We start from the raw sequence: 14,303 nt of genomic DNA, 5'->3' as shown, positions 1-14,303 counted from the left end.
GAACTCCCACAAGATGTCCCGTGACTTCCACACAAGTGCTCTGGTGTACCTCACCCCCCAAATGAACAAATGAATGAACAGATAAATGAATGAATAAATAAATAAATATGGATGTTAAACCCCCCCCCCAAAAAAAACCCTCGAGGCCTTAAATACATTTGTGCCTTTCTGATGCAGTCTCTGTGTGCAGGGATGCCTGGCATGCGGGCACATTGACATAAACGGCCATGTGGTTCTCTGTTGTATGGATAGTACAAACTTAAGCCAGCTCTTGTTTCTCTACAACTGCAGTGTGTGCCACAGTGAGGCCTTCTCCCATACATGCCTCTTTGTATACTTGCTTGTTTCTGTAAGAACTGCCCTGGGACTGGCTGGACCTGCAGTGCAGTGGTAAAGCACTCGCCTAACATACATAGGGCTCTGGGTTCAATCCCCAGCACTGCCTTAAGAAGAGGGGAAAAGTGCCCAGTTAATAGAGTTTTGCCAATATGGTAGTGTGTATTTGTAACTCCAGCACTCAGGAAGCAGACCCAAGAAGATCTTAAGTTAGCTTGGTATACACAGCAAAGTCAGGGACAACCTGGAGTGACCTTTTATCTCATCCATAAAAACAAACCACAAAGCAACAAACACAAACTGTCCTTCTGGAAGGGGAATTCCCAACCCAACAGACCATCAGCTTTAGTGGGAAACTGCTCCCAAATTGCTTCCTCAGCTGGGCTCGTGGAGCTGCTCTTCTTTGGATACCCACATGCAGTCTTGCTAAAACTCACATTGTCATCTCTTTTCATTTAGGCCAATTTAAGGAGTTTGTTTGGCATCTTCTTGTGGTTTGAATTTCTTTATCATTGAAGCTCTTTAATGTTTTGCTTCTTTAAGATGAATTGCCTTATTGGTATAATTTTTATCCACTCTTCTATTTGGCTATTTGCGTTTCTCTTTTTTTAAAAAGGATTTATTTTCATTTTGTGTATATGAATCTCTTGTCTATAAGCATGTATGTGTGCCACATATGTGCCTGGTGCCATGGAAGTCAGAAGAGGGCAATAGATAGAACTTGAATTGGGGTTATAGACAGTTGTAAGCCACCATGTGGAGTCTAGGGAACTGATCCCAGATCCTCTGCAAGAACAGCAAGTCTTCATAAGTGCTGTTCCATTGTTCCATCCCTCTGTTTTTCTCTTTAATCTGCAAGATTTGTTTGTGACAGGATCTCATGTAGCTTAATCTGACCTTGAATTTTCTGTAGCCTGGATTATGACTCAAACTCTTTATCCTCCTGAGTACTGGAAATGTGACTTCATGTTTTGTTTTTTTGTTTTTTATTTTGTTAGTTTGTTTTTTAGATAGGGATTATCTATGTAGCCCTTGTCCTAGAACTTACTCTGCAGACCAGTCTGACCTCAAACTCACAGACTGGTGTACTGCCTCTGCTTCCTGAGTGCTGTGATTAAAGGCATGTGTCACCAAAAAGCCTGGGTTTTGTTTTTTTGTTTTAATTTATTCACTGTATATCCTGATTGTAGCACCCTTCCTCATCCCCTTCCGATCCCACCTTTCTTCCCCTTTTCTCCCCTCCCTCTCCCCTAGTCCACAGAAAGGGGGAGCTCTCCTTTCCTACCATCTGACCCTAGCCTATCAAGTCTCAACAGGACTGCCTGCATCGTCTTCCTCTGAGGCCTGGCAAGGTTGCCCCACCAGGGGGAAGTGATCAAGGAACAAGCAACTGAGTCCATGTTAGAGACAGCCCTTTCTCCCCTCATGGGAGACCCACATGGAGAGTGAGCTGCCATGGGCTACATCTGAGCAAGGGTTCTAGGTCCTCTCTATGCATGGCCCATGGTTGGTGCATCAGTTTCTGCAGGGACCCTTGGGCCCAGGTTTGTTGGCTTTGTTGGTTTCCTTGTGGAGCTCCCGTCCACTCTGTGTCCTTCTATCCCCCATCTTCTTTAAGATTCCTTGTGCTCTGCCCAAAATTTGACTGTGAGTCTCAGCATCTGCTTTGATCCCCTGCTAGGTGGAGTCTTTTTTCCATGATTCTTAAGATGTGCTAGATAATCCAATTATATGTGTGTGTGTGTGTGTGTGTGTGTGTGTGTGTGTGTACGTAAATATTCAATACTTTTCCCTGCTATATACTTTTCCCTTGTCTTCTTATTTTATTTATAGTAACTTAAAAAATGGAACTGGAGAGATGGCTCAGAAATTCAGAGTACTAGTTGTTCTTTAGAGGATCTAGGTTCACTCACATGATGGCCCTCACCATCCTAGTTCCAGTCCCAGGGCCTGTGTTGCCCTCTTCTGACTTCATGGCACCAGTCATACATGTGATGCACAGACATACACGCAGACAGAACACTTGTGCACATAAAATTATACTACTTTTTAAAATTAAAAGGTGTGTATGCAAGTGCTATAAGCATGTGTTTAGGCATGTATGTGTGATCATCTAATATTCTTCCTCGTTCTGAAGTTCTAACATTACACATACAGATAACTCATTTTGTTCACTTTTTTTTAGAAGAGATTTTATTTTTATTTTTAATTATGTGTGTATGTGTGGCTATGTGCTCCTGAGTGAGGTGAAGAAGTCACAGACTTTGGATTTCTTGGAGGTGGAGTGATTGTGAGCCACCTGATGGAGATAATAGGAACCAAACCTGGGTCTTCATGAAGAGTCGTACATGTTCTCAACCACTGAGCAATCTCTCCCTTTGTTTATAAACATATAATTTAGCTTTTTAAACATCATCATATAACTTAAAATGCTGGCATGCCATTGTTTATCTGACAGTAGCTTTTTCTTTGTATGTTAATCGTACACTGTCAATTTAGATTTAATTAAAACAATATATTGCATTATTAAATTTTATTACACTTCCTGTGTGCATGTGGAGGTGCGAGGACTGCTTCCAGGGGTTGGTCCCCTCCTCCTGCCATGTGGGTCCCAGGATCAAATTCAAGCCCAGGAACAGGCGCCCGTACTTGTATTCCCAGCCTCTGCTACTTAAACTCAGTTTTGACTCTCTCAAGCGTTAGATAACACTCATTTCTCTTTGAACCATTGGAACCATTCGTGGTTCCTGCCACTGCTGTGATGACCCATAATAGATGCTCATACAGCTACGTCTCTGATACGTAATGGTTTCCTTGGGCTGTGCACTAGGAGAAAAGTTGCTGATTTATGGAGAAGGGGTTATTGACCAAGTTGCCAAATTGCCTTTAGAAGATAATACTCATTTTTGCTCTTGTCCAGTGTTTTTCAGATTATCTACCTATGTACCTATGTTGTCAGCCTTCCGCTTGAAAAGTGTGTGTGTGTGTGTGTGTGTGTGTGCGTGTTTTACAGAGACCATTTCTGAGACTTGTCTTAACTTCCTGTAAAACTTTATATTTGAATGTTGCCAGACTCCGTTTGGGGATTTCCCCAAGGCAAAGAATATGAGATGGTTGAAAAGGAAAAGAAAACAGACCTAATTCAAGAAACTTAGTAGCTGCTACTATGACATCCTGGGCTTAGGGAAAATAAAATGCTGTTGATAGTTATTAAAAGGAAGTTAGTGTGCTTACATTGAAGTGCTGGTTCAGAATTCAGGAAAGGTCCCAGGGGAAGGAAGGAGCTGAACACAGCCCCTACTCTGTTGAGAAAAGACCCATTGAAACCAGGAATCCATATGAAGGCATTAGGTTGCCAGGTTACCCAGGAACCCCTATGAAGGTGCCAGGTTGCCTAGGAACACATAAGAAGATGCTAGGTTACCCAGGAACCCATGTGAAGGTGTTAGGTTGCCCAGAAATACATGTGAAAGTGCTAGGTTGCAGTCTGTTCAGATTTCTGACTTTGAAAACATTCCTGCAGAGGAAGGAAATCTTTTGGTTCATCCTGAGAGTGACCAAAGCTTCCACAAAGAGTTGATAGGACTTAGTGCAAAGGCATCTATTATAAGAGCATAAATAAGAAAGCATGAGTTGGTCTGTTTCTCTCCTTCTCTCCTCTCCCTCTCTTCTTCTCGGTTTGGAGACTGGGTCTTGCTATGTAGCTTAGGCTGACCTTGAGTTTTTGACCCTCCTGCATTCGGCCTTCTCATTCAGTTGTGTTCTACCAGGCCCATCAGAAACATAAATTAAATGTATTTTTTGTTTGTTTGTTTTTTTATTTACCCAGTAGAGAGTTGAACCTCTACATAAGCAGCTTTGGGAAAACGCAAATGCTTCTAGTATATTCTTCCAAAGTTTTACTTCAGTTTAAGCAGTAGCAAGAAATCCTTTCTTTATGATGCCCAAAGTTCTGTATGCCATGGCATATTTTTTTTTAAATAAAGGTTTCCTGTATCTCAGGCTGGCTTTGAACTCACAATGTAGGAGCCTGGGTCCTATATTACTTTTATATTATAGCTCAAAACAATAATAAAATTACAGATATGAAATAGCCATGAAAATAATTTTATGGTTGGGGGTCACTACACAACATGAGGAACTGTATTAAAGGGTCACAGCATTAGGAAGAACCCTGATACTAACCTGAACTCCTTGCATTATCAACACATTCCCAGCTTTATCCTCTTTTTAGTGAAACTGAGATTCTGTCCAAACCCAGGATCTGACTAAGAAATATGTTCATTACGCCTTTAATGGCAGTTAGTGGGTAACTTATTTCTTGATGATTTTTAATGGAGATTACTTTAAGGGAAAATGTTGGCATGCTCTTGGGAACCAAACCCAGGGCTTTATGCATGCCGCGTAAGCATGGTACTAACGGAGGCTTTGAAACTTAAGTCTTCCAGCTCAGGCTGTCTTGAAGTCTTTACCTCCCGAGTGCTGAGACTCTCTGTGTGCACCTCACCAAGCTGAAGGTGATCTTTGAGACCACAGAGTAGAGAGTTAATCAACATGGTCGTAATAATGAGATGAGGGTTGGTGTGTTTTGGCCTGTTAGCTCTTTGGTATGGTAACTGTGGGGAGACTGGGATGGACACATCAGAATAAAGGAATGAAGGTAGTTTAGGTAAAAGAAAAATTACGTGAAGACTGAATGAAGTTGGAAACTACTTCTCAAGTCTTTTCAAAAACAAGACACGGTGTTGCCTGTGTTCAGCCAGGTTTCACTCACTAAGGGTCAAGGAGCAATGTGTTGGGTAGTGACCTGAAACAAACCCGCTGCTTTGAACACCATTTCTGAGAGCATCAAAGAAAGCTATTCAGTGGGGTAGATAGAACCTACTTGACCCGGATGCAGCGCCGAGCAAGACCCACGGCAGTGGATTGAAAAGGCTTTTCATCTCAGTGTGAGAAGGGACAGAAACTTAACCCCTGGCAGGGATATGCTGACAAAAAGTCACAGCCAGTATCATTTTCTTGGCATGAGGAGACAAGCCAAGATAGTCGGGAGGCTTAATCTATGTGGGTCAGCAGAAGCAGGAGGCTCGTGTGGCTGGTGACAGAAGTGACCCACTGTGCTGAATGAATGAGGGGAAGGGATCTGTGTGACTCATGAATAGCTGTGCAGGTAAGGGAAGAGTGAGAGTTCTCAAAGAAAGGCAGGCAAGCCAGGTCGGGGGTCAGGAAGGCCCACACAGTCATTTAATCTGAGCAGGAGTCCAATTTTAAAAGGAAAAATGTAGATGGGAACAAGGCGGTGGAAGGAAGGTCTTGTTCCTCTGCTAACTGTGCTCCTAGCTGAGTCAGTTGAGAGGGTTCATAAGGACACGGAGCACTGCCGGACAATCGCAGTCCCTGAAAAAGCCACTTTCATTCCTAGAATCAGCTGCGATCAAAGAGGGGAGGGCAGAGAGTGTCTAGGCCTGTGTGCTAGACGAGCTGCCAGAGCTGCCGGCTGCAGGGAAGGGGGTTAGCAGGCTTGGGTCTTGGCAGTTCAGTACTACCGTGTGCATTAAAGGCATCCATTGCCTGGAATTTGAAGTGTTTGCCTGTCTTCAAATTCAAATATTAGGCAAGCCATAATAAAGCCATTTCCCTTGTTTCAAATGAAACTTGAATGAAAGTTAAAATGGAAACTGTATATAAGATGAGTTATATACTGAATGGGTTTTAGGAATAAAAGAAAAATATGTTCAGGGTTTTTGTTTGTTTTTTAAGTCTCTGATTGCTACAAAGGATATTCTATCTTTTAAAGAAGGGTATTCCAGATTGGGTTTGGTAATACACGACTAAAAATCCAGCACTAAAGAGGCTGAGATGAGAGGATGGTGAGTTTAAAGCCAGCATGGGCTGCATAGCAAGACCCTGTTCAGCAACAACAAAATGGGATGCAGACACCCCATCCAATTATTGTGGACAGCTTTAGAAAATGAGCAGACCACTGTCGTTAGGACTTGTCCCTGTTTTTATGTTTTTACAGAGCTGAGACTAGGTCCCAGGGCCTTACACATGCCAGGTATGTGTTCTCATACCAACTGTATGTCCAGTTTTCATTTTTAAGACACTGTTTGATGTAGCCCAGGCTATCCTTAAATGTGTAGCTTAGGGTTACCTTGAGCACCTACTCCTCCCATCCCTATTTGGTGGATTCCTGTGGGTTTTGACTCTTTCTATATGAGTAAGTTTGAATGGGGCAGTTTCTGTTCGGTGTTTCTAACAGGTAAAATTACGAAGCCCAAATCTTACATTTTGCTCACTTCATTCTCTCAAGTACTAGTCACATAGAAACAAATTCTTATTTTCAAACAAGCATGGCAGAGCCAGTGAGACAGCTCAGCCCTGTCTTACAAGCCTGATGACTGAGTTCAATCCTCAGATCCCGTGAAAGTGGAAGGTGAGAGACAATGCTGGAGTCATACTCTGACGTTCATGTGCATGCTGTGACACACATACATGTGCACACACGCGTCATACACACACAGGTGCATGACTGTAGTGAGAATTATGGAAGTTTGGTTTCTTTTAAAAACACAGAAATATTATAAGAATTATGTTTTTCACTTTAATCCCAGGTGTGGGGATATGGGGCTCTTTGCAGCAGCTATGATTTGCCTGGTGCTCTAGCAGAGGTGTGGTTTTGCCAGCTGCAGGTAATTTCTGCACTGTGTGACATTTGGAGTTCTGGGAAGTTTTCAGAGGACATATAAATGCTCAAGCCCCCATAGGTGGGGTCGGTGGTTGGTGGGGTCAGCGGGATTGGCTGTGCTTTGTTAATAGTTGTGGTCAAAGAAGAAACAAAAGGAAAAATTAGATTCAGGGATCTCTTTCTCTTCCCTCTATTTAGGGGGTTAGATTGAGGGTATAAAAGGTAAGAAAAAGACGAACCTGCAAAATAGCTAAGACTGGCTACACGCAAGAGTAATAACATTTTTAAAACAAAGCTTCTCATCAGCACAGACTATAGTTAACTTCCTCTTAAAAGACGAGGCAGTATCCCAAAGTAGATGTAAATGAAATCAGGTTAACCCGTGGGACTGTTTACATCCTTCGTGAGACAGCCTTGGGTAAAACTTGTGTGTCCTTTGCTTAGGTTACTATATTCTGGATAAGTATGGTCTTTGCCAGACATGGTAATTCTCAGCTATATTTGTGGTGCTTGAGTTGGTTGGTTCTGAGTCAGCCATTGCCTTGTCTTTCTTTCGTTAGCACAAAAGAGCTACCATTAGCATCCCAGTTCTAGAGGTGAGTCCATGAAACCCCAAGATTGCACGCTAATTTTTGTTAGAAGTTCATTTTAGAAGAAAAACATCCTCAGATTCATTGTATTATTCGTTTGCTTATTTATTTATGTTTTGTGTGTAATGGTGTTCTGCCTGCATGTATGTCTGTGTGAGGATGTAGATCCCCTGAAACTGGAATTATAGACAGTTGTGAGCTGCCTTGTGGGTGCTGGGAATTGAACCCGGGTCCTTTGGAAGAACAGTCGGTGCTCTTAACTGCTGAGCCATCTCGCCAGCCCCTCTATCATATTTTTAATGGCCCTTTGAAACTCAAGAAACACTAATTTGAAAAATCCATGGAGCAGCTGGAGAGATGGCCTGTCAGCGATGAAGAGCACACACTGCTTGTCCAGAGGACCTTAAACTGCATCCCAGGCTGGGTGGCTCACCACTGTCTGCAGTCTGGGTCCAGGGCCCCATCCAGTCTGGCTTTCTTGGACACTTGCACTCATGCATATACCCTCACACAGACACATATGCACACATACATAATCAAAGATAAATCTTGAAGAAAAGGAAAAACCTCGAGGATGCAGGCTTGTGGCAGGGGAATGTCCAGTGATCTCTGCTGCAAAGGGACTCCGCTGTCAAGAGGGTTCCAGCAGCAGCGCAGAGCTGAAACGGCACCGGGCTGACCTCAAATGCCATCCTTGATTTTTTTTTTTTTTCCTTTTGTGCTCATCCTTGGTGAAGGACTTCCTTCCAAACTGGGACTGTACCTTTCAACTGAAGTGTCACACCTCTTCTTGGTTTTATTTTCCAGATGGGAGCAGAGAGAGCTGCCCAACGGCCGTGTCTATTATGTTGACCACAATACCAAGACCACCACCTGGGAGCGGCCTCTTCCTCCAGGGTAAGACCCGAGACTCCAGGATGGGCACCGGGACTCTCCGTGGGCCTCTGCACCACTCCACCATGCTGTCTTGATCTTACTGTTTTCTGGCTTCCCTTCCTTCCAGTCTCCCCTGACTCCAGCCTGTCTTTTTTCTCCACATGCATCACAGTGGGCCTCTCTTGGCTGGCTTTATTACTGTGCAGTATTTAGTGCTGACAGGACACTGGAGTCCTGGAAACAGAGCGCTGAGGAAGCCTCCTGGGCCGTGGGGTATCAGTGGCCTTAGTCAGCCTTCTGTGTGGAGACACTGCTCTGATGATTGGCAAATCAGTTTCTTCCTTGGGAGGCAGCAGACAATTTCTCTGGATCTCTTGATGACTTTTCCTCCCCAGTCACCTAAAATTCAGCCCTCATTCTTGGGAGATACTATAATGTTTTTCAGGGTCTCTAGGGTTAAATATGGTACAGGGTGACTAAGAAAGAGGGATGGAGGCTGGGGAAGGGCTCAGAGATTAAGCAGTGACTGCTCTTCCAGAGGACCTGGGCTCAGTTCCCAGCACTCCTGTCAGGAGTTCCATTGCTACCTGTAACTCCAGCTCTGAGTGGTCTGATTTTCTCTTGTAGACTCTGGGGACAGCCACATATGTGCACATACCCACACACATACATGTAAACATATATAAAAATTAAAAAAAAAAAAACACAGACAGGAACAGGACTAATAGTTGGGGAGATGGACCATTCGTAAAGTACTGGCTATGCAAGCATGAAGATCTGAGTTCAGATCCCAACACCCATTTAAAAAGCTAGCTGTAGTAGTGTGCACTTGTAATCCCAACACCAAAGACACAGAAAGAGCACTGGGGCTCCCCGCCCAGCCAGCCTAGCCGAGTGGGTGAGCTCCAGGTTTCCTAAAATACCCTGCTTCAAAAAAAAAAAAAAAAAAAAAACATCTGGAGAACAATAGAGGACACACATATATGTAACATATATATGCATGTACAAAGAAAAAGAGAGTTGCTATGTTTCCCTGTATAGTCTGCGCCCAAAGCGGACACACCTAATTCATCCGTGCTTAATGAGAACAGAGTGGAGTTCTCCAAAACCAAAGGCAGAGAGAAACTTCCAAGTGGGGGAAGACTGTCCAAGTTCAAGAAGAAAAGGGGTTTGACTTCCTGTCTGCCAGGGACAGAAAGTTCTTTCCACATGTGTCTCCTGGTCTTAGAGCGTACGAAAGGGAATGCATTCTGCTCTCACGAGAGCCTCGCCCTCAGCGCCCACCTAGTGCAGCCGTGAGGAGCTTCTGTGTAAACATGAATGCTGCCCTCCTAGCTGACGTAGGGAAAGGGCGGTGGCTGGAGAGAGGCCCTCTGGGAACAGCCTCTGTGCTGTGGTGAGCTCAGCTGTCAGGTGTGTGCCAGGCGACCCTCCCGTCATCACCTGGCTGCACACTTTCCACAGATGTGCCGCTGCAGCTCAGCTCCCAGCAGAGTGCTGGGTCTCCCTTTCCCTCTCTTGCCGGCCTGCAGGGGTTGATCCTCGTCTGCCATCTTCCGTGCTCACCCTGTGTCTTCTTGGACTTGAAGTCCAGTGAAGGCTACCAGAGTTAAATGTTGGCTTTAAAGTTCTTTTTTACCTTCAATTTCCACTGTTTCTTTCTTTCTTTGTTTTTCAAGACAGGGTTTCTCTGTGTAGCTTTGGCTGTCCTGGACTCACTCTGTAGTCCGGGCTGGCTTCAAACTCATAGAGATCCACCTGCCTCTGCCTCCTGAGTCCTGGGATTAAAGGTGTGCGCGACCACAGCCTGGCCAATTGCCACACTTTATTGTGGAAATGGTTGAAATTTTTATACTGTTATGGAAATGTTCAGATATATGTGGAGAAAACTGTATAATGAGCCCCTCACACTCAGAGCCAGTTTTGTTTTCTCTCCATCAGGGATTGGCACCTTATAACAGTGAGTGGATGAAATCCAGCCCTTCACCAATTTTTATAAATAAAATTTTCTCAGAGTATGGGCGCAGTCATTTGCTAACCACTCTCTTTCCTTTTTTATTTCCTCTCAGTGTAGGGGATCTCACCTACTGCCTTGGTGTGGTCAGCATGGTAGGCCAGTGCTGTATATGAGCCACACTGCACTTCTGGGAAGGCTTCTTGTTGTGGCTGGTTGGTGTTTGGTTTTGTTTCTGAGATAGGTTCTCTCTATGTAGCCCTGGCTGACCTAGAACTTGATAGGTAGCGGCTGGAATCCAGTTCAACAGAGTTCTGCCTGCCTCTGCCTCTGCCTCCTGAGTGCTAGAACTAAAGGCATAAGGCATATGTCACCACATCTGGCCTAGCTGGTTTTGTTTGTTTGTTTGTTTGCTTGCTTGTTTTTTGAGACAGGCTTTTCACTAAGTAGCCCAGGCTGTCCTTGAACCTACAGTAATTCTTTGCCTCAGCCCCCTGAGGGCTGAGTTTATGTTTTCAATGGATGCTTTAATTCTTCAGTGGCAGTCATTTGACTTCAACACAGGCCATATGGCCCCCAGAAAGTTTGAAACATTTGCTTTATAGAATTTCCAGCCTGTGATCTGAAACCTTCATCCACCTTCCTTGCTTGTCTTGGTTTAGGGTTTTTGTTGTTGTTGTTGTTTTTGTTTTGAGGCAGATCCTGTACATTATCATTTGTTCATTTCAGTAGACACTTCTAAAAAATATGTCATTAACTAGGCATAGTGGCACATGCCTTTCTTCCCAACACTAGGGAGGCAGAAGAAGGTGGATGTCTGTGAGGCCAGCCTAGTCTAAATAGTGAGTTTCAGGACAGGCAGGGATATATAATGACACCTACTTTCAAAAAGACAAAAAGTCACTACAGTAAAATCACCGTGTTGTTAGTATAAATGATGGTGTTTCAGAACTATAGAACTAGACCACGCTTGGAGCAGAAAGAAAGATTTATTGGTGATCAAACTGCCTAGGCCATTTCAAGATGGTGGGAAGCAGAGAAAAGAAAAATGGTGGAAAAGCAACCTTTTTTGTTGTTGTTATTTTAAGTAAGACAGGATTTCTCTGTGTAGCCTTGGCTGTCCTGGACTCACTTTGTAGACCAGGCTGTCCTTGCACTCACAGAGATCCACCTGCCTCTGCCTCCCCAAGTGCTAGGATTACAGGCATGTGCCACCACACCCGGCTGAAAAGCAAGTCAATTTTATCTGACAGCCAGCAGGGTAGGGATACAGACTGTCCATATTGATCCAGAACTGGCTGTGCCTGAGCTGACCATCAGGGAAGCTTAAGGAGTTTCATAGAAGATTGAGGGAGGTGCTGGTGAACAGAAATTGCATAAAAGGTCTGCTTTTCAAGTAAAGGGAAACCTTTAGGCTTGTTTATCTGGTAACAGTTCTTCTGTGTACCTGAAAGTCCTTTTGTTTCGGACAGTGTCACCAGCACTGCCATTTTAGAGAAAAGGGGACTTTGGCCTTGGCAGTTAGAAGTAGTGCTCCATATCATCCAACACCCAGTCAATATTTGGATTTCTCTGATTGTGTCACAGGTCAAGCATTGAGCTAACAGCATGAGTTGTGCATTTGAGCTTTAGAACAGGAATGCTATAAAGTACTGTTGCTTCCCCTGAACTCGGGCTATAGGATATAGAGATGACGTTTGGATTTTCCTTTTTCTCTTTTGGCTTTTCTGGAGACAGGGTTTCTCTATGTAGCCCTGGTTGTTTCTGTAACTCTCTGTAAACCACACTGGCCTCAGACTTAGAGATCCACCAGTCTCTGCCTCCCGAGTCTGGGATTAAAGGTTAATGTCCCAGTAGATGTGTGACACTGACCTATTAAGCATTAGGGTTGAGCTGAAGTAAGAATGGGGTTCTAAGGATGGGTAGGGGCTGACTAGGTATTAAGGTGTGACACCAGTCAAGCTTTCTTCTTTCTAGGATGGGGTTACTGTTACTGGATTTTTGTTGTTGTTTTGTTTTCTTTTGTTTTCTGTTTTTGAAACAGACTCTTATGTATCTCAGGGTTGCCCAAGCTTGCTATATAGCCAAGGCTGACATCAAACTTCTGATCTTTCTGCTTCTATTTCCAAATGATGGATTACTGGTTGAACCAGCTTACCTGGTTTATTCCGTGTTGGGAATGGGACCCAGGACCTTGTGCACTAAGCTTGTGTGTGTGTGTGTGTGTGTGTGTGTGTGTGACGCACACACACACATTGGCAACTCCACTGATGCCATTCTCTTGCTCTTATGTAACCCTAGACCTAGCATCTGTAAGGTTAATCTAGCATTGATGTTCTACAACCCCTCCCCCCACCTTTCTCTCCTCTGCCTAACTCTGTGCCTTACACGCTAGGCAAGCCCTCTGCCAACCTAGCCACGTCCTAGCTCCTCAGGATAGTTTTAATGTTTTCCTGGGAGACACCCATCTTGGTACGCGACACAGTTCTTCCAGAATTGTAAGTGAAGGGCTCTTACTTCCTTGGATAGTGGGAAACCCAGAAAGAACATAAATGTTGAGCACAGTGAATGAGAGATGTCTGTCCAGGGTAGCATGAGATACAGTCACCATCATATCAGCTTTAAAACAGCAATTAAAACCATTCTCTCAGCAAATGTACTGATTAAGAAACAAGATTGGGTCAAAGGACTCACTTTATCATGTCCATCATATTATAGCAAATCCTTGGCAACATACATGCAGCCTAGTCCTTTTTCTTGTGGAGCACAAATTACTGGACCTGGCAGCCAAGGATGCATCATTTGTCCTTTGATTGGTCTGAGCAGTGTTTGGACGAGAGCTAGGCAGAGGAGAAAGAAGTGTTTGTGTGGGGGAGGGGTTGCTGTAGAACATTAGTTCTAGATGAGCCTTACAGACACTGTGGGAAGGTCTAGGGTTACATAAGAGCAGGAGGATGGCATCAGTGGAGGTGCCAGTGTGCATGTGGGAGTATGAACGGTGTGTAGGGAGCGGTTCTCACACACACACACACACACACACACACACACACACACGTCTTTAAAAAAGTTTAAAATTCACCATAGTGGAGAACTTCTAGGTAAACATGTAGATTGAGCATGTATTTATCCATTCTTCCTGAAAACATGCAAAAACGGCAATACATTTATTTTAGGAAAAGCGCGAATGGTCCAAAATTGGAGATAGTCAGGCTTAGTAGCACATGCTTGTAATCCTAGCATAGGAGGTAAAAGCCAGGAGATCAGAGGGAAGTTTATGGAAGAGTGAAGGAATAGAGGAACAGAGAGGAAGACAGCCAGAAAGCACACAGGAAGATGCTGATCAAAGTGTCTTTGCTGACAGGTCAGTGGTAGAGCTGAGAGAGCCAGAGGTGTGAATAACATTCTTGGCTTGCAGCACAGAGCTCTAAAGACCCTAAGGTAGGGCATGGCATGAGATGAAGCCTGGACATCACCTCAAGGCTTGTTTTCAAGAATAGTGCAAGTCTCAGGTTGTCAGGTATCACTCCTGTTTGGTTGCCTCACATCTATGTTTGAACACATACCTCCTGCCACATGTATACACACACACACACACACACACACACACACACAAAGCCATGTGACTGTTAATGTCCTTGAAAAGCTTCTCAGAGAACTGGACCAGTCTTGGGAGCAGAAGCTATAACTGCAGCAATAGATGGGCCGAAGAAAGCATTCCTTACAATGAAGACCGGAGGGGGTTTTGCTGGGGAAATTGGCCAGCCCACGGGAGAACTGCAGACTGTGACCTTTAGGATCTTGGAATGACCCAGCTGAGCCTCTGTGTCAGTGAGGACAGGCACAGCCTGCAGTGCCCCCG

At 44.3% G+C, this 14,303-nt stretch overlaps 1 protein-coding gene across 2 annotated transcripts in view; it reads left to right on the top strand.

Annotated features, from left to right (window-relative positions):
- The window catches only part of Wwp2 (WW domain containing E3 ubiquitin protein ligase 2), a 117,385-nt gene that overhangs the window by 83,422 nt on the left and 19,660 nt on the right, over positions 1-14,303 (top strand). For both annotated transcript variants that reach the window (XM_021632831.2, XM_021632841.2), the window contains one exon: positions 8,422-8,511. In XM_021632831.2, the coding sequence (XP_021488506.1) occupies positions 8,422-8,511 (90 nt within the window). The remainder of the gene's footprint in view (positions 1-8,421; positions 8,512-14,303) is intronic.

The sequence above is a fragment of the Meriones unguiculatus genome, chromosome 10 (assembly GCF_030254825.1).
Source record: "Meriones unguiculatus strain TT.TT164.6M chromosome 10, Bangor_MerUng_6.1, whole genome shotgun sequence".
Classification (NCBI taxonomy): Eukaryota; Metazoa; Chordata; class Mammalia; order Rodentia; family Muridae; genus Meriones; species Meriones unguiculatus.
Note: the sequence above shows the minus strand (reverse complement) of the source record. Positions and strands in the feature narration are given on the sequence as shown.